Source organism: Caretta caretta, chromosome 1 (genome assembly GCF_965140235.1).
Source record: "Caretta caretta isolate rCarCar2 chromosome 1, rCarCar1.hap1, whole genome shotgun sequence".
NCBI lineage: Eukaryota > Metazoa > Chordata > Testudines > Cheloniidae > Caretta > Caretta caretta.
This window is the reverse complement of record NC_134206.1, coordinates 117281553-117303468: the sequence shown is the minus strand read 5'-3', so window position 1 is coordinate 117303468 and position 21916 is coordinate 117281553. Positions and strand designations below refer to the sequence as shown.

General features: G+C 42.8%; 1 protein-coding gene across 1 annotated transcript in view; it reads left to right on the top strand.

The window, feature by feature from the left end:
* Nucleotides 1-11260, top strand: part of LOC125629022 (uncharacterized) — a 30323-nt gene extending 19063 nt beyond the window's left edge. Inside the window, exons 2-4 of the mRNA XM_048834309.2 lie at nucleotides 7127-7334; nucleotides 7803-8795; nucleotides 11217-11260. Of these exons, the coding sequence (XP_048690266.2) occupies nucleotide 7334; nucleotides 7803-8795; nucleotides 11217-11260 (1038 nt within the window). The 5' untranslated portion in view covers nucleotides 7127-7333. The remainder of the gene's footprint in view (nucleotides 1-7126; nucleotides 7335-7802; nucleotides 8796-11216) is intronic.
* The last annotated feature ends 10656 nt before the right edge of the window (nucleotides 11261-21916 follow it).

Genomic DNA, 21916 nt, shown 5'->3' with positions numbered 1-21916 from the left:
CCCGCTTTACATTTTCATCATCTTTTCTGCTGGGAGCCAGGGGAGAAAACTGATGTCTCCACCAAGTGCAACTCTTGGTGTAACTCAGGGGAAAAATTTGATCCAAGATGTATTTAAATGAAACTCATCTCTAACAATAAGTGTACCTGCAGCCAGCCCTTCTCCCCTTCAGTAGAGTCCACAAGTTTTGCAATAGCTTTTTAGGGCCCAATCCTATAAACTGCTCAAGGTAAAGATCAGTGTGAGTAAACGGTGCTCAGTGCATCACAAGAGGTGCTTGGTACTTTGCAGGATTGGGCCTTATTGGCATGCCATATACTTCTAGCTTAAAAAAAATGTTAATTGACCTTTTAAAAGTACAGGAAAATCACGTACTGACCTTGAGACTGAGCTCATACATTCTGAGAGGGTGAGAAAATTGTAATAATTAACCATATACTTGACCTCCAAACACTGTGGAAGTCCTGGTCCATCTGTTTTTATAACAACACTGCAGGTTGAAACCTGAACTCCTGAATGTCATGGGTTATCTAACTGTGGGAAGCTAAAGCAAGCAGCAAGCAATAACACTCCTGCCCACCAGTCAAGGGATTTGGCAAAGCAGTAGTACCATTGTGTCATTCAGATAGAAATGAGAAGAACTGAGGCACCATCACACACTGAGACTATCTGGTATTAATTTGGGGTTTTTCCCGAATGTATTTTTATTCTTTGCTTACTATTTCTTTGTTATTTATTCATGTTCTGGTCTGCTGGCCTGCTCAGTGGCCACCCTGCCCATCTGCCCGAGCATGAAAATAAAGGAGATCCAGGCCACCTGAATTCCTTTCAGACTCTGCTCTCCATGCTGGGGAAAGGTAGAGCTGTGGAAGAAGTCCATCATGGCCAAAGTGCTGCCCCCATAGCCAATCAGTAGGAGTGTGGGAGGGTACTGCAATGCTCCCTTGTTTGCCCCCTGTAACTCCTGCAGTACCACACCAAGTGCTGTTTGGTGGTGATGCAGGGGTTCACATTGAGCTCCATGGCTAATTGCCTCACACACCACACATGTGGCTCCATGGAGTTTCTACATGCGAGTGAGAAGAAGACTCAAGGATCATGGCACTCACTGTGAGATGTCTACATGGAGCATGCCACTTGCTTTTGGGCCTCCCTGGGTTCCTAGTGCAGAGCAACTGAGCAGTGGATGTGACAACCACTGAGCTTGACTTTAGCAAAGCTTTTGATATGGTCTCCCACAGTATTCTTGATAGCAAGTTAAAGAAGTATGGATTGGATGAATAGACTATAAGGTGGATAGAAAGCTGGCTAGATCTTCGGGCTCAATGGGAAGTAATCAATGGCTTGATGTCTAGTTGGCAGCTGGTATCAAGCAGAGTGCCCCAGGGGTCAGTCCTGGGGCTGGTTTTGTTCAACATCTTCAGTGATGTGGGTGATGGGATAGATTGAGCCCTCATCAAGTTCACGGATTACACTAGATGGGGGGAGAGGTAGAAAAGCTGGAGGGTAGGGATAGGATCCAGAGAGACCTAGACAAATTGGAGGATTGAGCCAAAAGAAATCTGATGAGGTTCAGCAAGGAAAAGTGCAGAGTCCTGCACTTAGGACAGAAGAATCCCATGCACCAATATAGGCTGGGGACCGACTGGCTAAGCGGCAGTTCTGCAGAAAAGGACCTGGGGATTACAGTGGATGAGAAGCTGGATATGAGTCAACAGTGTGCCCTTGTTGCCAAGAAGGCTAATGGCATATTGGGCTGCATTAGTTGGAACATTGCCAGCAGATCAAGGGAAGTGATTATTCCCCTCTATTGGGCAGTGGAGAGGCAACATCTAGAGTATTGTGTCTAATTTTGGTTTCCTGCATGACAGAAAGGATGTGGACAAATTTGGGAGAGTCCAACAGAAATGATGGCAACAAAAATGATTAGGGGGCTGGGGCACATGACTTATGGCTGTGGGAACTGGGCTTATTTATCTGCAGAAGAAATGAGTAAGGGGAGATTTGACAGCAGCCTTCAACTACCTGAAGGGGGGTTCCAAAGAGGATGGAGCTAGGCTGTTCTCAGAAGTGGCAGATGACAGAACAAGGAGCAATTGGAGAGCCGGAGGGAGCCATTGGAGTGCGTAGGAGCTGGAGCGGGGCCATGCTGTGGCTTCCAGGAGCTGGGTGGTGTGGCACCCGACCCAACACCCAGGCTGGAGCGCCAGAGCAGCCCCCAACCCAGCGCCCATTCTGGAGTGCTGGAGTGGGGCTGAGCCATGTGGTGTGGCCCCCGACCCAGCGCCCCAGCTGGAGCACCAGAGCGGGGCAAGCCACAGACCCCCACTCCCAAGCGGGCCGGCTTAAAACTGTAGTTTGCCCATCCCTGCCGTAAGGTGTTATTAGTCCCTAAATGATCCCTGAGCTCGGGTTAGTATTGCTCTTATTATTGTTATGCGCTAATATTATTAATCCAACTTCTCCAATTACCTTTTGGGGATTTTCTTTCTTACAACTTACAACTTCTTACAACTTGTCTTAATGAATCTGTGCACAAGATATCGTTAACATGTGTCTCATATGGAATATTCAGTTGTAACCATATTTTCTACAGAATTTGAGGACAACTAGAATTCTATAAGAATTTTTTGAGGGTGTCAACACACGTGGCTAAGGGTGATCCAGTTGATATAGTGGACTTTCAGAAAACCTTTGACTAGGTCTCTCACAAAGCTCTTAATCAAAGTAAGCGGTGGTGGGATCTGAGGGAAGGTCCTCTCATGGATCAGTAATTGGTTAAAAGATAAGAAATAAAGGGTAGGAATAAATGGTCAATTTTCACAGTGGAGAGAGGTAAATAGCGGAGTCCTCCAAGGATCTGTACTTGGAACAGTGCTGTTCAACACATTCATAAATGATTTGGAAAAGGGGGTAAACAGGTGGCAAAGTTTGCAGATGACAAAAAGTTACTCAAGCAAGTTAAGTCCAAAGCTGACTGTAAGGTGTTACAAAGTGTCACAAAACTGGGTGACTAGGCATCAAAACATCAGCTAAAATTCAACATTGATAAATGCAAACTAATGCGCATTGGAAAACATAACCCCAACTATACATACAAAATAATCAAGCCTAAATTATTTTTTACCACTCAAGAAAGAGATCTTGGTGTAACTGTGGATAGTTCTCTGAAAACACAGCTTGAATACTGAATGCAGTTCTAGTCACTCCATCTCAATAAAGATATATTAAAATTGGAAAAAGTACAGAAAAAGGCAACCAATATGATTATTGGTATGGAACAGCTTCCATATGAGGAGAGATTAAAAAGACTGGGACAGTTCATCTTAGAAAAGAGATGACTTAGAAGGTCTATAAAAATCACGGATGGTGTGGTGAAAGTGAATAAGGAAGTGGTATTTTCCCCTTCACATAACACAAGAACCTGTGGTTACCCAATAAAATTAATAGGCAGCAGGTTTAAAAAAAAACACAAGGCAGTACTTCTTCACACAACACACAGTCAACATGTGAAACTCGTTGCCAGGTGATGTTGTGAAGGACAAAAGTATAACTGGATTGAAAAAAGAATTAGATAAGTTCTAGGTGGGCAGGTCCATTAATGGCTTTAGCCAAGATGGTCATAGATGCAACCCCATGTTCTGGGTGTTCCTAAACATCTGACTTCCAGTTGCTGTGACTAGACAAGAAGGGATGGAGCTGTCGATAACTGCCTTGTTCTGTTCATTCCCACTGAATGAACAGAACCAGCCACTATTGGAAGACAGAATATGGGCTAGCTGAACCATTGGTTTTACCGAGTATAGCAAATCTTATGTTCTTAACTTCTGATCTTCCACATCCTAATCTCCATAGATTTAAAGACCAGAGGGATGACTATAATAATCTAGTCTGACCTTCTGTATAACTCAGACCATAGAATTTCACCAGTGATTCCTGCATCAAGCCTGTAACTAGGGAAGTGACTTACCCAAGGTCAAGGCCAGAGCAGGATATAGAACCTGATCTTCTGTCAGTCCATTGGGTTAGCCATTGGACCGCACTGCCTCTTGTTCAAGGGTCTGCACAGGTCTGCTTCTGCTTACATCTGGTCTCTTATCCTTTGCTTTTGCCCCGTGCTCTGTCCACTCCGAACACTTTGTTGCACTCTCTTTCCCTGCATGACTCCATGCCTTCTCTCATGACACCTCCTGTGCCAGGAGTATCTTCCCTGTCCTTCGCACTGCACTTCACCCCTTCACATTCCTCCTCAAGACTTTCTTTTTACTATCCTTTGAAAATTGACCTCCACTTCAACATACTTGCCTGCTTGCAGGGTTCCATTCCTTCTTAAAAGCTGAATATACTGGAAATCTGGTCAACTACTGCAGCGAATGAGATGAACATTCCTCAAAGTCCAAAAGCCCCTTTTTATTGATTAATATCCATGTGAATAGGTCTTTGTTCACTTGTGCATTTAGGGGATGGCAGTTTTTCATAGAAATGACTGTCTTTGCATTCTGCTACCTACCCTGAAATTCGCTTACAGTGTGATCTGTGACATTAACTAGCTGACCAATTACTGCACCTTCTCTGATCTCTCAGTCTCTCATAAAGTTATTGCAAAAGTGGCAGAGAGCCACCTCTCCAGTATGTCAACTCTACCTACTTTATCAGGCAACACATTTAGATGGGGCAAGGCAGGTGGTGATGAGAGATGAGAGATGAGATGTAGGTAGGAGCTGGGTTCTGCAGAATCTGAAGCATGAAGGGTGAAGATTTAAACTTTATGCAAAAAGAGATGTAGAAGCCCTCTACACCAACATTCCACACAAAGATGGACTACAAGCCATCAGGAACAGTATCCCTGATAATGTCACGACAAACCTGTGGCTGAACTTTGTGACTTTGTCCTCACTCATAACTATTTCACATTTGGGGACAATGTATACCTTCAAATCAGCAGCACTGCTATGGGTACCTGCATGGCCCCACAGTATGCCAACATTTTTATGGCTGACTTAGAACAACGCTTCCTCAGCTCTCATCCCCTAATGCCCCTACTCTACTTGCGCTACACTGATGACATCTTCATCATCTGGACCCAGGGAAAAGAAGCCCTTGAGGAATTCCACCATGATTTCAACAATTTCCATCCCACCATTAACCTCAGTTTGGACCAGTCCACACAAGAGATCCACTTCCTGGACACTATGGTGCTAATAAGCGATGGTCACATAAACACCACCCTATACCGGAAACCTACTGACCGCTATTCCTACCTACATGCCTTCAGCTTTCACCCAGGATCACACCACACGATCCATTGTCTACAGCCAAGCTCTACGATATAACCGCATTTGCTCCAACCCCTCAGACAGAGACAAACACCTACAAGATCTCTATCAAGCATTCTTACAACTACAATACCCACCTGCTGAAGTGAAGAAACAGATTGACAGAGCCAGAAGAGTACCCAGAAGTCACCTACTACAGGACAGGCCCAACAAAGAAAATACCAGAATGCCACTAGCCATCACCTTCAGCCCCCAACTAAAACCTCTCCAACGCATCATCAGGGAACTACAACCTATCCTGAAGGACGACCCATCACTGTCACAGATCTTGGGAGACAGGCCAGTCCTTGCTTACAGACAGCCCCCCAACCTGAGGCAAATACTCGCCAGTAACCACACACCACACAACAGAACCACTAACCCAGGAACCTATCCTTGCAACAAAGCCCGTTGCCAACTGTGTCCACATATCTATTCAGGGGACACCATCATAGGTCCTAATCACATCAGCCACACTATCAGAGGCTCGTTCACCTGCACATATACCAACGTGATATATGCCATCATGTGCCAGCAATGCCCCTCTGCCATGTACATTGGTCAAACTGGACAGTCTCTACATAAAAGAATAAATGGACACAAATCAGACATCAAGAATTATAACAAAAACCAGTCGGAGAACACTTCAGTCTCTCTGGTCACTCGATTAGAGCCCTAAAAGTGAGAATTCTTCAACAAAAAACCTTCAAAAACAGAGTCCAACGAGAGACTGCTTAATTGGAATTAATTTGCAAACTGGACACCATTACATTAGGCTTGAATAAAAACTGGGAGTGGATGTGTCATTACATGAAGTAAAACTATTCCCCCATGTTTATTCCGCCCCCCCCCCCATTGTTCCTCAGACGTTCTTGTCAACTGTGGAAATGGCCCACCTTGATTATCACTACAAAAGGTTCCCCCCCACCCCCGCTCTCCTGCTGGTATTAGCTCATCTTAAGTGATCACTCTCCTTACAGTGTGTATGGTAACACCCATTGTTTCATTTTCTCTGTGTATGTAAATGTCCCCACTGTATTTTCCACTGAATGCATCCGATGAAGTGAGCTGTAGCTCACGAAAGCTTATGCTCAAATAAATATGTTAGTCTCTAAGGTGCCACAAGTACTCCTTTCCTTTTTGCGAATACAGACTAACACGGCTGCTACTCTGAAACCAGTAAAAGAGGATGTTTTGGTCACAATAAGGACAATGTAATGGAGGGTTGAAAAGAGGAGGTAAGAGAGAGGAGATACAGTAGTAATAATAACGGTATCCCACATTATCATAACACATATCATCGGTAAAAATAAATATACATTTGTGGAGAGAAGAACATGCCTGCAATTTAATCACTTAGGGTCAGATCCTCAAAGGTATTTAGGGCTCCGACATTCTACAGAAATCAATGGAAATTAGGAGATTAAACACCTTTGAGGATGTGGGCCTAAGCATAATAGATTAGTTCTGACAAAGTATTAAGCAATTCTCATTTATGCTAATGCTTTTCACACTCTATCCATGAAAAGGGACCTGAAAGTGAGTGTAAATATAATTTACTCTCACTGTAGGACAACTTTACAGTGCCAAAACAGGCCTTAGTGCAAATAAGGATCAGATCTATTATTTTAATCATGTCAGATATTGGATCTCTACTCATGCCTTTCAATCTTATTTGATAAAAACAAAACAATTGTAAAATGTCATGTCAGGATTTCTACTCTTTTTTTTTTTTTAAACAGGACTGAACCTGAAATCATAAATATGTCCCAGCTCATCTTGTTACTTTATTTTCTCTCTTTTTTGGAAAGGCTCATTGGCTAGATTCTCAGATGAGGATGTGTACCCTACAAGATTGTATCCATTTTTTTCCAGTTGCCATGAAGTCTCCTAAGAATCTACTTCAAGCTTACAGCATTGGACGTACTAATGGTCCACTTCTGCCACCTTTACTCGGTTTGGCAGTACCTTACTGTGCCATTAGTTGATCCTATTGATTTCCAAGGGACTAACTGAAAAGTAAGTATCAGGGTGGACAGCCGAAAGATGCTCTAAATTGTGTCGGGGTTACAGGGAAAAGGCACTATGTTCAGCGAAGCCATTACCACACTTATTTATATGTCCTCATTGACTGAACATTTTTCTAAATAAAATTTCTGTGAATTTTCTAAATAAAATTTCTGTGAATCAAAGTGAATTGAGTGCTAGAGGTGTGAATTTGCAGTTACACAACCCCTGATGATGCAGCAGAGTTTGACTGGAAGTTGAGTAGTGTGAAGGCCATTTTTATATGAATAGATATAATGATTTACTAGCCTAAAGCTAGCAATGTTTTTGGTCAATCAAACCTTAAAAATATGTCAGTGCTTGTGAGGAGGTGCTAAATGGATATGGAAGACATCTTTATACCTGGAGAACTACTTTATTTGGGCCAAAAATATTCTGTATTAACAATAAGGTATTCCTAAATCTTTTCTGTTATTCCAGTGGAAACTGTGAGTGTGGGCGGGAAGAAGGTCACTGTGTGGAGGGACACCGGAGCACAAGTGTCAGCTATCCATGCTTCCTTAGTGGACCCCAATTTAATCAACCCAGAGATCCAAGTGACGATTCAACCCTTCAAGTCCAACTCTTTCGATTTGCCTACAGCCAAGTTGCTTGTCCAGTACAAGGGCTGGTCAGGAATGTGGACTTTTGCAGTCTATGATGATTATCCCATCCCCATGCTGTTGGGGGAAGACTTGGCCAATCATGTGAAGCAGGCCAAGAGGGTGGGAACGGTCACCCGCAGCCAGGCTAAACAAGCCGTGAGGCCTAGCTCTGTTCCGGAAACTTCTATCAGGACCCGGTCAGAGGTGATGGACCTGGACCCCAGGCCAATGTCTGCAACAGCAGTAGTGGATCCAGTCCCAGAGACCCAGACGGAACCAGTCCCAGAACCGGAACCAGCCGAACAACCAACACCAGACCCATTGTCAGCACTGAATCCAGTACTTGCAACCTCAACACCAGAGGGCCCCACCGACCCTGAACTGGCAGCAGCCGATAACCCGACACAAGAGGCTCAGCCGGAGCCTGAATCCCAACATAGTGCACCAGCGGAGAGCGGTTCACAGTCAACAGAAACAGCTCCATCCCCTATATCGCTTCCAGAGGGACCAAGCCTAGGTCCACAATCCAATGAGGAACTGATGTCTTCAGCATCAAGGGAACAGTTCCAGACCGAACAGGAAGCAGATGAAAGCCTCCAGAGAGCTTGGACGGCGGCACGGAGCAACCCTCCACCTCTCAGCTCTTCTAATCGATCCAGGTTTGTTATAGAAAGAGGACTTTTATACAAGGAAACTCTTTCTGGTGGACACCAGGAAGACTGGCATCCTCAGAGACAGTTGGTCGTTCCAACTAAATACCGGGCCAAGCTCTTGAGCTTAGCCCACGATCACCCTAGTGGCCATGCTGGGGTGAACAGGACCAAAGACTGTTTGGGGGGGTCATTCCACTGGGAGGGAATGGGCAAGGATGTTTCTACCTATGTCCAGTCTTGTGAGGTGTGCCAAAGAGTGGGAAAACCCCAAGACCAGGTCAAAGACCCTCTCCAGCCACTCCCCATCATTGAAGTTCCATTTCAGCGAGTAGCTGTGGATATTCTGGGTCCTTTTCCAAAAAAGACACCCAGAGGAAAGCAGTACATACTGACTTTCATGGATTTTGCCACCCGATGGCCGGAAGCAGTAGCTCTAAGCAACACCAGGGCTAAAAGTGTGTGCCAGGCACTAGCAAACATTTTTGCCAGGGTAGGTTGGCCCTCCGACATCCTCACAGATGCAGGGACTAATTTCCTGGCAGGAACTATGGAAAACCTTTGGGAAGCTCATGGGGTAAATCACTTGGTTCCCACCCCTTACCACCATCAAACAAATGGCATGGTGGAGAAGTTTAATGGAACTTTGGGGGCCATGATACGTAAATTCGTAAATGAGCACTCCAATGATTGGGACCTAGTGTTGCAGCAGTTGCTCTTTGCCTACAGAGCTGTACCACACCCCAGTTTAGGGTTTTCCCCATTTGAACTTGTATATGGTGAAAGTTAACCGTGAGGTTAAGGGGCCATTGCAGTTGGAGAAGCAGCAATGGGAGGGATTTACACCTTCTCCAGGAACTAACATTCTGGACTTTGTAACCAACCTACAAAACATCCTCCGAACCTCTTTAGCCCTTGCTAAAGAAAACTTACAGGATGCTCAAAAAAAAGCAAAAAGCCTGGTATGATAAACATGCCAGACAGCGTTCCTTCAAAGTAGGGGACCAGGTCATGGTCTTAAAGGCGCTCCAGGCCCATAAAATGGAAGCATCGTGGGAAGGGCCATTCACGGTCCAGGAACGCCTGGGAGCTGTTAATTATCTCATAGCATTCCCCACCTCCACCCGAAAGCCTAAGGTGTACCATATTAATTCTCTAAAGCCCTTTTATTCCAGAGAATTAAAGGTTTATCAGTTTACAGCCCAGGGAGGAGACAATGCTGAGTGGCCCGAAAGTGTATACTACGAAGGGAAATGTGGTGGTGGTGTGGAAGAGGTGAACCTCTCCATGACCCTTGGGTGTATGCAGCGACAGCAGATCCAGGAGCTGTGCACTAGCTACGCGCCGATGTTCTCAGCCACCTCAGGACTAACTGAATGGGCATACCACTCCATTGACACAGGTAATGCTCACCCAATTAGGGTCCAACCTTAAAAACCTGGATTTGTGCTGGAAATGGCCCAACTTGATGATCACTTTAGATAAGCTATTACCAGCAGGACAGTGGGGTGGGAGGAGGTATTGTTTCATGATCTCTGTGTGTATATAATATCTGCTGCAGTTTCCACGGTATGCATCCGATGAAGTGAGCTGTAGCTCACGAAAGCTCATGCTCAAATAAATTGGTTAGTCTCTAAGGTGCCACAAGTACTCCTTTTCTTTTTGTGAATACAGACTAACACGGCTGTTACTCTGAAACCTTTCTAGGAATGCAGTATATCTTAAATACAATTTTCCTGACTGCTGTTTTGGTTTAAACCCCTCCTGCTAATAGCAATGAATAAGATTTTTTTTTTTAACCAAGAAAACACTTCCTAAGGTTTTTGCTGTTGGCATCTCCCCCCCAGCCCCACCTTCCTTTCCTCTTATTTCTCTACTGCTAAGTTAAACTGTGCTTTTCTTGATATAAATGGAACATTAGCATGTATTAGTTATGTTTACAGTACAGAAGCCATTAGATGGATATAGAGTACTTGGGCACATTCAGATACAGAGACCCACCTGTGGGATGTGGGATGTTACAAGCCTCTCACTTGCTTATTATATTGTACAGCAGAATATAAATAGAAAGAATAATATTATGTTAGAGTTCAGTAAGAGCCATAACCCACCTGGTACTTGAGAGTGGGAGGAGTTGGGAAATGGACTGACCTGAACTTTAATTTCAATGACTTGTACACAATTGCATTTTTAGGGATAAAGTCTCCCTCAGCAATAGCCTCTGACTTTGCACTCATCATCAATTGCCACCATAATATTAGAAGCTTGGTTAAAAATATGATCCTTATACTCTCACTGAGGAAATTCTAAATCTAGCATAGGTTTCAGAGTAGCAGCCGTGTTAGTGTGTATTCGCAAAAAGAAAAGGAGTACTTGTGGCACCTTAGTGACTAACAAATTTATTTGAGCATAAGCTTTCGTGAGCTACTCTAAATCTAGCATAGTTATCTTATAACAAAAACAAGCAAAATCAGCTATCAAAACCAAACAAAAGCTTTTAAACACACTGCCAAAAAGGTCCAAAGGTATCTTTCATTTTCTTTTGTTCGTTGTTTTTTTTCACATTCAGTAGTTTGCTATCATTTAATCTTTGTCCTCAGGTTTCGTTTTGGAATATGGATTAAGAAGACTGTCCAAGGAGTAGATTTTACTGTCATAAAGATCAGAAGTCATGTAAATCCAGTGCATATGTTTTAGGGGACAAATTGACAACAGTATCTTAGCCTTTTGATAATACAATAGCCAGCAGGTAGGTGTAAAGAAGACTAACGGCAAAATTTGATCCTATTTGTTCACAGCAAATGGCTGTTTAAACATATGAAAACTATCCCAAAGTTTTGCTGATTTTAGATGCCTCACTCCTATGGCTACAGGACAAAAGACTGGGGAAAAATTAAAATTTTCCCCATGAAGAGAATTTTCTTTTGATGACAAAGTCTAAAATGGCAAAATCAGTTTAATTGTGTTTGTGGATTCAGTTTGGAGAGATGGTTAATAATCCCAATGCTCTACAAAGGTGGGCTTATTATTCTCATTTCAATTTTTCACCCAAGATCACATGGAGAGTTATTGCAGAACTATTAATAGAGTGCAGGCTTCCTGACTTCCAGTCCAGTACCTTATCCACTGGACCATGCTGCCTCTGTGTACTCTGTTCTCCTGTTGTTTCCAGAGAGCATGAACTGTATTTGGCTTGATTCCCAGACATTTTTGGTTCAGAGCAATGTTTTGGCCCCTCACTGGAGACGAATGTCAGTACAGTGACAACAAAAATGGGTCCAAATGAAATCTCTGAATTTGAACACACCTGGGAGGCCATAAGGATGGACGATATTTGCATATAGAATAACATTTTGCTAATAGGCCCCATTTTTATAGTAGGCCAACCACAAACCTTGGACCTGAACACTCCTTCAAGCCCAACATAAGGATGTTTGAAATCTGGATCCAAATTCTGTGGCTTGAACTTATCTTTAAGAGCTCACTTCCCTTATTTTGAACACTGAGTATTCTTGTGCAGTAGTAATGTCTTCCAGATTTCCAGAAACGATCTTCCATTTACTCTCACAATAGTGGCAAGTAGGGCAGGGTGAAAAGTGGTTTACCGCACTGTCAACATGTTTGAGATTTCACCAAATGTTCCCATTCTACATCAGGATGAAACTGAGACCCTTTGAAGTTTTTTGATGAAGAACCAGAGAGAGGGGGGTAAGGCACTCCTGGGATCCGTTAGCCCCAGGTTCAAATCCTTAAGTGGGAGCATTGACTTGCACATGAGTGTCCCCAATTCCAGGTGATTGCCCTAACCACCAGGTTATTCTACTCTCTCTGTCTTGTTTTGACCAGAAATTCCATCCTGGAACTGAGAAACCTTTCCTATGAAAGTGTCATAAAAAGTGATGTGCTCCTATGAAAAGTTTCAGTTTTGGCAAATTGGCATTTTCTAACAAATACAGTTTTATGGAAAAATTCCTGTCCAGCTTTAGTGGCAAACCTAGTACAAACTCCTCCCCTACCCTGTATACCTTGAGGTAGTGAACAATACTGTTACATAATCTGTGTTTCCAGGCATTGACTAGACCAGAAATGATGAAGAGGAGTAACACTATAGCACTCATACTAGCAAGATCATCGGCAGCCCAGTGGCTGGTGGTTTCCAGTACAGACTCTTAAAATAAGTCTTTTAAAATAACTCTTATGTTCAGTTGAAACAGGCTGTTGCATGGGACATTTAGCTTAAAAAGAAGAAGCTAGTGTGTGTGTTTGTCTCTATTTACTCTTCCCCATCAATTTAAAATAAAGGCAGGCCACTGGCACTGCCTACATTTTTCAACCCATAGAGGCAGAGCTGAATGACTCTTGTTTCCTTTGCTTGCATGTCAGGTATAAAGATGTCTTCCATAAGTTGTTAATACTGCTGTGGCATGGAAAGGATACTGGTATCCTGGCAGTCTTTCTTCACCGTGGAATGGTCTTGTACCCTGAAAATGGCATTGTTATCTATTCTCAGTTAGGACACCAGATACTCTAAAATGGGCCCATTTTAAGGAGGCATGGGGGAGGCCTCTGAGAAAAGATGGCTATTAATAACATAATGTGGGGAGAAGAGGAAGCTGGTATCATATCAAGTGGGCATTCTAGTGTGATAGCCCTGATCGAGTTCTGCTGCTGATCCTGAGCGATGGTCACTATATCAGCCCTGTATTTGCCACCTCTCCCAGGGTGTCTAACTCTTCCCTTCATCAAAACCTTGAGTTAAAGCACCTCAGGTCCCTGTGCCGCCTTTTGTGCTTATATCAGGCACTGTCATCATCTTGACTGTCCTTATCTGCAATTGAACCCTCCACTCACTGACATGCCTTTCCTCCCTCTCCATGAACCCCTCTCTGCCCTTTAACCCCGACTGTCAGCATAATGAAGGCTTGATTTCAATACTTTCCCTCATTTCTCTGTTCACTGCTCTGCAGGTTAATGCAGATTCCAAACTTCAACAAGCAGCTGTTAAACATGTCATTAACACTGCTTCGGCTGCAAATGAAACTCTGCTATTGGGATTATTCTGGGAGCTATAGTTTTGTGATGAGCTTTGTCAATCACAGCTGACCTGCTGTGTACAGAATGAAACTCAGATTATCTACTTTCTTCCTCAGACTCTTGTCATTTTTTCACAAAGAATTACTATTCTACTCCCCGAAAGATTGATTACTTGCACAAATAAGAGAGTCTGAGACATTAATACAAAATTCACAGGCTTTTCTTTATCTCAGACCTGCAACTCCCTCTACATTTCCTCCTGGTAATTATATTAGAATTGTGTACACTAGGAATTGCCATCTGATTATTATGAAACTAGTTTTGTCATGACAAAAATGAGCTTAAGTCTTGTTTTTTTGGAAAATGATCAGTACAGTGCACTGGATGAGAGAGAAGGAGATTAAATCCAACTTGCTTTCATCCATGAATGCTTTCATCTCTTTTTCAAACACAGGAAATGATTACCACTGCTATAAGCTGCAGTTCATATGAGTGAAAAAGGATAAGAAAATATTGAAAATTCTGTAACCAACAGAAGGATATAATATAGGTCCCTGGTACCCACTGAGAGACATGTACTTTATTTTTCTATACTGGCAATGTCAAGGGTTTCACATTTTAAGAGTTGCCGTCTATTGAGGTGTCATTAAGTAGTGGAGAATATGTTAATTAATTGCAATTTCTCCAGGTTAGCATTTTCTTTTATTGCAAGAAAGATAAATATGAAAAAAAAAATCCTTCTCAAATCTGACTGTCCTCATCAGTCACTTAATGAACCTCATTCTTTGCTCTTCTAGTGGAAACCTCTGTGTAGCTCCAGCAAAGATTAAATGGTTCTTAGGGTTTTGAATATAATGAAACACTGGACCTTTGTTGACAGTGTTTTGGAAGTATTGGAAATACAGGCGCAAAACACTTACAACTGGCCTAGTGGGTTGACTTTGCGTCTTTATTGTCTCACTTTAATCTCTTGATCTAACCAGTTCTTTGTTTCCAATTCCAGAGCAGGGAAACTGCATGATCCCCTATAGAACCACGATTGTTCTTTCATTAGAAATGTGAATCCTAATGAATTGTGTCCAGTATGCTATGAAAGTCAATATTTAGAATGGGACCGGTCTTCATGCAGGGCATGTGTTTAAATTCATGTGGCTGTGAACTCACCTCCTTGAATAATATACGCTGGTAAATAAAAGCACTTAGAGGTTCATTCTGTTTGTCCAGCAGATTTCTGCTTTGCAAGTCTGAATTTATCTATTGAGCTTGTGATGGAAAAGTAAGTCCAGTCATAACTTCCCCCCAACTGCCATTAGAAATCCATTTTACACCCAAGACTGTACAAAATTCAAACTCTTGCAATCATGGAAGTCAACAGAGCTGCTAAATGTAAGGTCACATTCAAAACAAAATCGTTGCCTCATGAATCATGATGACATTCTGAACAGATGAGAGAAAGGGAGTGTGTGTGTTTCAGAGAAACTGAAGCCTAAGGCCAGTATCAACGAGAGAAACTGAAAGAGTCAGAAGCATGTTGGACAAATGCAGACAGCCCCCAAATCCTGGAATTGGCACCATTAAGGTTTTTTTGTAACCCCAAAGCCAGAGAAGAAAGAGAAAGCAGGTGGATCATGGAGTGAGCGACAACATATTCACCAAACAAAACCCCACAATGATTGGTAATTGAATATTTCATATTTTGATTCATTCAAGGTTTGTGAGCCCCAAATAGCACTTTTAAGGATTCAGGTTTTTTTTAGTTTAATTAAGCTTGCCCCAGGCTGGCAATCCTAATGAACGTAGAGAATGTTTTTATAAAGGAGCAAGCTTTCTACCAAGGCAGATCTTTTCTTGAGCTCATCCAGCTGTCATTTAAATTCAGACTCTTATTATGTCATCAGGTACAATCTTTGAAATATAAGATACAGATATATTAAACTGCTGCACCATAAATATTTTCCACTTGGTGACTGTGAAAATTACCATATTATTTCCTGAGTCAGATATGCCTGATGAAACCTAGTATCAGTGATAAGTGGATGTATATACAGTAGCTTCTGTATAGGGACTGGCACTTACCGCTTTAATGATCAGATATACCTGCATTAATGTATCTAGTTGCCTGTTGTTTGCTCCTCCATCATTTTACCATTACTGCAGTAGTAACAGAAGTATATCCCTATGACCTTAAGATAAGACCATATAGTAGTAACATTTCCTCAATATCACAGTGACTCTTGCCTGGTAGTATACAATGTATATATGGTTTTCCCTCATTGTTGCACTAGGCTAATAAAATGCTCTGGATGCCAGTCTGTACAGATGTAATGGAGGCCTAGTGCATTTGTGTGCTAACTGAATTTTCTTCCTTAAATGTTATCAAAGTTAAGTCCATTTGGCAACTGTTCTCACCTTACTGAAGTAGTAAACCTTTCCAGCACAGTTATTGAAGTAGTGTATCAACTTCTTCATAGAAGAACAACATCTGATGTTTGGAGCAGCAGCAATTCAAGTAAATAAAAGATATGTTTAGATATTTGACGGACCTTTATGGTATACATTGGTTTCACCGGAGGTAAGTGGCTAATGAACTACAGGTCCAATTCTACTCCCAGTCACATTGACGTAAACCAAGAGCAATTTATCCTGGGTTAATCCAGAACAGAATTTGGCCCAGTCCCTTTATTTTTTAAAGGATTTTTACAGGATTTTAGCAAACTATCTGAATGACCAGGATTTCCATTAGGCCCTCCACAATACTTTGATTTCATGGGTTTGCATTTATGGGTCAGATTCTCAGTTGTTGTAAACTGGTATCTCTATTGACTTTGTTGTAGTTCTGCTGATTCATACCAGCTGAGGATTTGGCTCTATAAATGAGGCAGGTGAAATGAACATATATAAGTGCTGATGAAAGTGTGAGAACGATGAGACTGGTTAGAGCCAGACATTCAGGGCTGAATGAATCACTTGGCCTGTGCACAGCCTAGTGCAGGCTGCAGGGACCAAGGGAAGGCAATCTGTACCTCCCTGCTGCTGAGGCTGTCAGAGACGGTGCAGCCTCCAATGCTGGTAAGGGCAGCCCTCAGGACCATCCCAAGTGGCTCCCAGCTGGCATGGTCCCCATAATGCCTGCAGCAGTCAGTTAACAGTTGAGGTACGGAAACACTTAAGACATGTTCCCGCTGATCTGCCCCAGAATATCCCCACACATGTCCATGGGATCTTCTGTGGTGTGGGGACACAGAGCTAACTCCGCACCTGCCCGGAAGGCTGTCCTGCTATGCCAGTGCAAACTGGCTACAATGCAGCACTAAATTCCTCTTTGTGGACTTGATTCATCCCACCTTATACCAGTTTGAGTCAGGTGTAATTCAAACAGCACCACAGCAAATGAAAGGAGAGTCAAGCCATTAAATGACCAAGATAAAGGTTGTCACTTTACCCTCATGATGACCTAAATAAGCCTCTGCTAGCCTTGCCCTGGGTCTGTCTGGTACAGACTTTCAATTATTCTCAGTGAAGTGGAGTTCAATGTGAACAGCCATTTCCACTAGAGACTAACCTAAAGTCAAACTCATTTTATCTGTGACCTAAATCAGATGGGAATCCACTTTGTCATAGGCTTATCTATTATTATTGTTCCTACTGCATAATTACAAATTTAGATTTATACACAATATCCTTCAGCGAGTCTTCAATTCCACGGGCCAAAACTGTGTCTCGTCATTTGCCAGCAAAAAAGCATGCTTTCCTGTGCTGTTGCTATACTGCCGCAGAAACAACTGACTCCCCCAAAAACCACAGCGGATTCTGCTATAGAGGATCTGTTGTAATGGGATGAGCAGTCAGTGGTGGGACACTGCAGTCTGTATAGTTCAATGTGGCTATAACCACGATGTGCATGATCACATGCCCATGGTTCTTCTTACTAGCAGGAACCATCTACGTATGAGAGCTGTGCATGGCTCTGCTGCTGGGAACGTGGTTTCACAAACATTAGCAGAATGCATGTGCCCTATTTTATGGGTAGCTGTTCTGCTTTTCCAACCAAGCTAGAATGTGGCCCCATATTCATTTGAGTCAATACCAACATTTTTTTTCTTGAATAACAATTAATTTTCACAGGAAAGGACATGGTCACGCCAAGCCTGATTCTGGGCTGCCCTGTTTAAAGTAATCCCAGTGAAGCCAATAGGAGTTCTGCTCACAGAGCAGCGAACAGCACAGGGTCACTGTGTGGAATTCTGAACCATTACCCCTTCCCGAATGAGATTTCAAACTTTATTCAGGGAAATGGGGCCAGTTTCATTTCAAAAGTCAAAATAAGAGAAGTGGGTGACCCCCTTCTCTGAAATACTCAGGAGTCTGAACACTCAATTTCTGATCATTGCCAGCCTGTAACCTCTACTGAGATTAAGCAGCACAGTCAGCAGTGACTCTGCCGATCACCTCCACATTATTGGTGTAAGGCCAAGGCCAGGGTCTGAATTTTACTAGAGCAAGCAGAATTTTAATGGGCCTCCCACAGATGGCAGAAATATATAAATAAATACATAAAAATATATCCATGTGAATTAGTGAGACTTTTTTGTCTATTGTCTCCGTGCTAGCAGTGACATATTTGGGGTCATCCATTCTAATAGCTGTAATCATACCAAAATTATTCAATGGCAATTTATTTGGCCATTTCCTATATCAAAAGGATGATGTATTAAAAACAAGTCACAGACAATTCTTTTCCTGTAAAGGGCAGGGATTCTCGATGTACATTCAGAGCCATACACACAAGTGCAAATAAGTCAACTACCACAGCTATTTAATCAGGAGCGTCTGTTGATTTGAGCAGAGCCCCTATGCTGTGAAATGAAAAAAGAAAACCAAATTTTCTTGAGCAATCTTGCTGTTCCCTGCTTCAGGTGCTAGGCCATTTCACTAAAGCAGCTCAGACGAGAATGTCATTAGTTCTTAAGCCCCAGGTGAATTTGCCACTGTTCCACATGATTAAGCCAGATAATTGTGTGTTGATAGCGAATGTGGTTGGTGAAATACAATTTCTAGGACCTTCCTAAACAAACACAATGTACAAGTGAGTCAAAGTGCTGTCATTTCAGTCCTTTGTCACAGGCTTTGCACTTGCAGACATCTCTGGTGAGGACGGGCGAATAATTCCATAGCGTGATGCTGTGCTCTTAAAGGTGACCTGTGCTCAGAAAGTGGATCATATGTCTTTTGGCATTCAGTTTAGGGAGAGGGGGAAAAAAACCCATCTTGTTAAAGTGACAATGAACAATGCAGATTTACTACTTTTAGTGTGTCTTAGGCCATAAATGTAAATGATTTCTTGAAGTTTGTCTTAAAAAGCTTTCATGATTGCAGCAGATACTTCTTAAAGTGATTAAAAACCCATTAATAACATTAAATAGTACATTCTGAATAGCAAAATACAGTAAACTTGTAAAAATCTTTCAGACAAGAGCACTTATATATGCAGGTTTCTTTCTGTTTCTGGCACAGGAGAGGAGAGGCAACCAGGGATCTGGTTCCCTGATTACCACAGCCGAGAACCAACTTAAATCCAAGGCAGCTTTAAGCCATGCCACTAGCACAGGATATCTAGCACTAACCAGTCTCATCGTTCCCACACTTTCATCAGCACTTATATATGCTCATTTCACCTGCCTCATTTACAGAGCCAAATCCTCAGCTGGCATGAATCAGCAGAACTACAATAAAGCACAACTACAATAGCTTTAAGCCATGCCACTAGGGTCTTTAATGGGCTCTAAACCAGTGGGAGACTGGGTGTAATGGAGCTTCCCCACTCCCCCTCCATACCCTCAGCACAACTCCTAGGCTGCAGGGAACAGGCAATGGAAGTGTAGGAACCGGCTGCAGTGCAGGTACACCCAGTTGGCAGAGGAACGTAGGTAGGGTGTACCACATGGTAACCGAGTCTGAGAATGTGATTGCTTATCTTTTGTACTTGGCTGGAAAAAGCCTTGGATAATTTCATACTGAGAAGAAGGGGAATTGGGAATCAAGCCTGGAAAATTAAAGTTTTTATTTCTTAGGAATAATGCCCAGAATGCGCTCAGTTCTGCACACAGCTAGAAGAAGGCCTGGACTCCGCACTAAAGAGTTTGTATTCTAAAAAGACAAACAAGAGACAAAAAGGTGGGAGAAATGGGAACACCATATAAGCTGAGTGGTCAAGCTGATCCATGACCACATCTTGATAACCTTTTTAATAAAAAAATATATCTATATATATATATCTATATCTATATATAGGGCGACTTTCAAAATGGGGACTGCTTGCAGGGGGTGGAAAGCTTGTGCCTATTCCCTTCTCTCCCACACAGCATTTGGCCTCAGACGCAACAGTGGTCAAAGAGGCGTAGAGTTAGTACAGAACGCCCAGGAAGTGGCACTTCCCCCTCCCTGGAGCTGGCACTTTGCAGTTGAGGAGCAAGAGGAAGGGCCTGAAACGGAGCAGTGTGGCTGGATTGTGTCATGACCAAAGGGGGCAGAGCAGAGGCTGGGCCAAGGTCCCAGGAAGAGGAGGGAAGGAGAAGTTGCACCTTCTCAGCCTTGCTCTGCCTCTTGCTGTGTCCTAGTGACTGCAGAACTTTAATGGTTTGTTTATATGGTTCTCAGTGGGTCCACTTCTAGGCTGTGGCCTGCTACTTAAGAAGTCTCAGTCTAGGGAGTATGAGAGAGGATTCAAGGATTGCATCCTGGCCCTGCACTTGACTTTCTATGTGACTACCCCCTGCTCCACACAGGATAGCCACTGGGTTGACTGAGAAAAGACCTGCTCACCTAACCTCTGTGAGTAGTCCAAGTAGTCCGCTTCCCGCCCACTCTCCTGCTGGTAATAGCGCACCTTACCTGATCACTCTCATTACAGTGTGTATGGTAACACCCATTGTTTCATGTTCTCTATGTATATAAATCTCCCCACTGTATTTTCCACTGAATGCATCCGATGAAGTGAGCTGTAGCTCATGAAAGCTTATGCTCAAATAAATTTGTTAGTCTCTAAGGTGCCACAAGTCCTCCTTTTCTTTATGTGACCTTAGGCATTTTTACAAAGGGCTGATTTTTAGAGGTGCTGCTGTGTAGGTGGTGAACAACTCAGAAAATCAGGCCCTTCACCTGTGGGCCTCAGTTTGCCTAGCTTCAAAATGGGGGTGACTCACAGAGGTGTCAAGGAGCTTATGTAATTAACGTTGGTAAAGTCCTTTTAGAGGAAAGGTGCTACTGATTTTCACTTACACCAGGAAGAGGAGGATGAAGATGATTAATCTTTGATGAAGACTCATCTTTACAACAAACAAACAGAAGGAAAGAGATGTAGTCTGGTGAGAAATTGTCCCTAATCTACACGTTACTTCTTTTATAGCCGGCGGTGCCAAGTGTGTCTCTCCCTTGGTTTTTTGATGTGTGTGATTTACCCCCTCCTCCAACATTTTGAATAGCTTCTGGGAATGAGAGAATTGTCCCACAGAAGTGGCAACCTGTCCCAGATCTAGTTTTATGTGAATTATGGACATGCATGTAAAGAGTCCAAAAGATTTTGTGTAGACACCTTTCAAACAAATACCAGACTTAAAATATTACCTGCCACTCTGTGTTTTTCCAATAGTCAACAGAAGGAGCTGATGGGCAAGTAGGGAGGAAAAGGGGATACAGGAGGAGAAGAGACTATGTCTCCATTTTTTTAAATACCAGGTGGACATTTCTCAGTTTTTTAACACTCTCATGTCACTGAATAAGCAGCCATGTATTAGATAAGGTCACTACCCTGTAATATTTGTTTTCAGTTTCTCAGGGGGGCGGTGGGTGGAGAGGAAAGGAGATTCACTCTCATGATTTATGATGCCATTAGATATAGGTTGTTTATCTATTTGTGCAAGTTAAACATTTCCAGCCATGCATTCTTCATTTTAGGGACCCATCTTCCTCACCCTCTCACTCATGAACCCTCTTTCTTAAATTGTTCTGGTTATATATCTTTTTTTCCCTCCAGACAAGAGGAAAAAGTAAGCAGCCCCTCATAAGCCAATTTCAGCTTCACCTTATGGCTGGCAGAAGCCTCTCTCCACCTCTCAGATTACGGTGACCAGATGTCCCGGTTTTATAGGGACAGTCCCAATATTTGGGACTTTATCTTATATAGGTGCCTATTACCCCCCAACCCCATCCCGATTTTTCACACTTGCTATCTGGTCACCCTATCTCAGATGTGCGTCTTGGTGAAGTA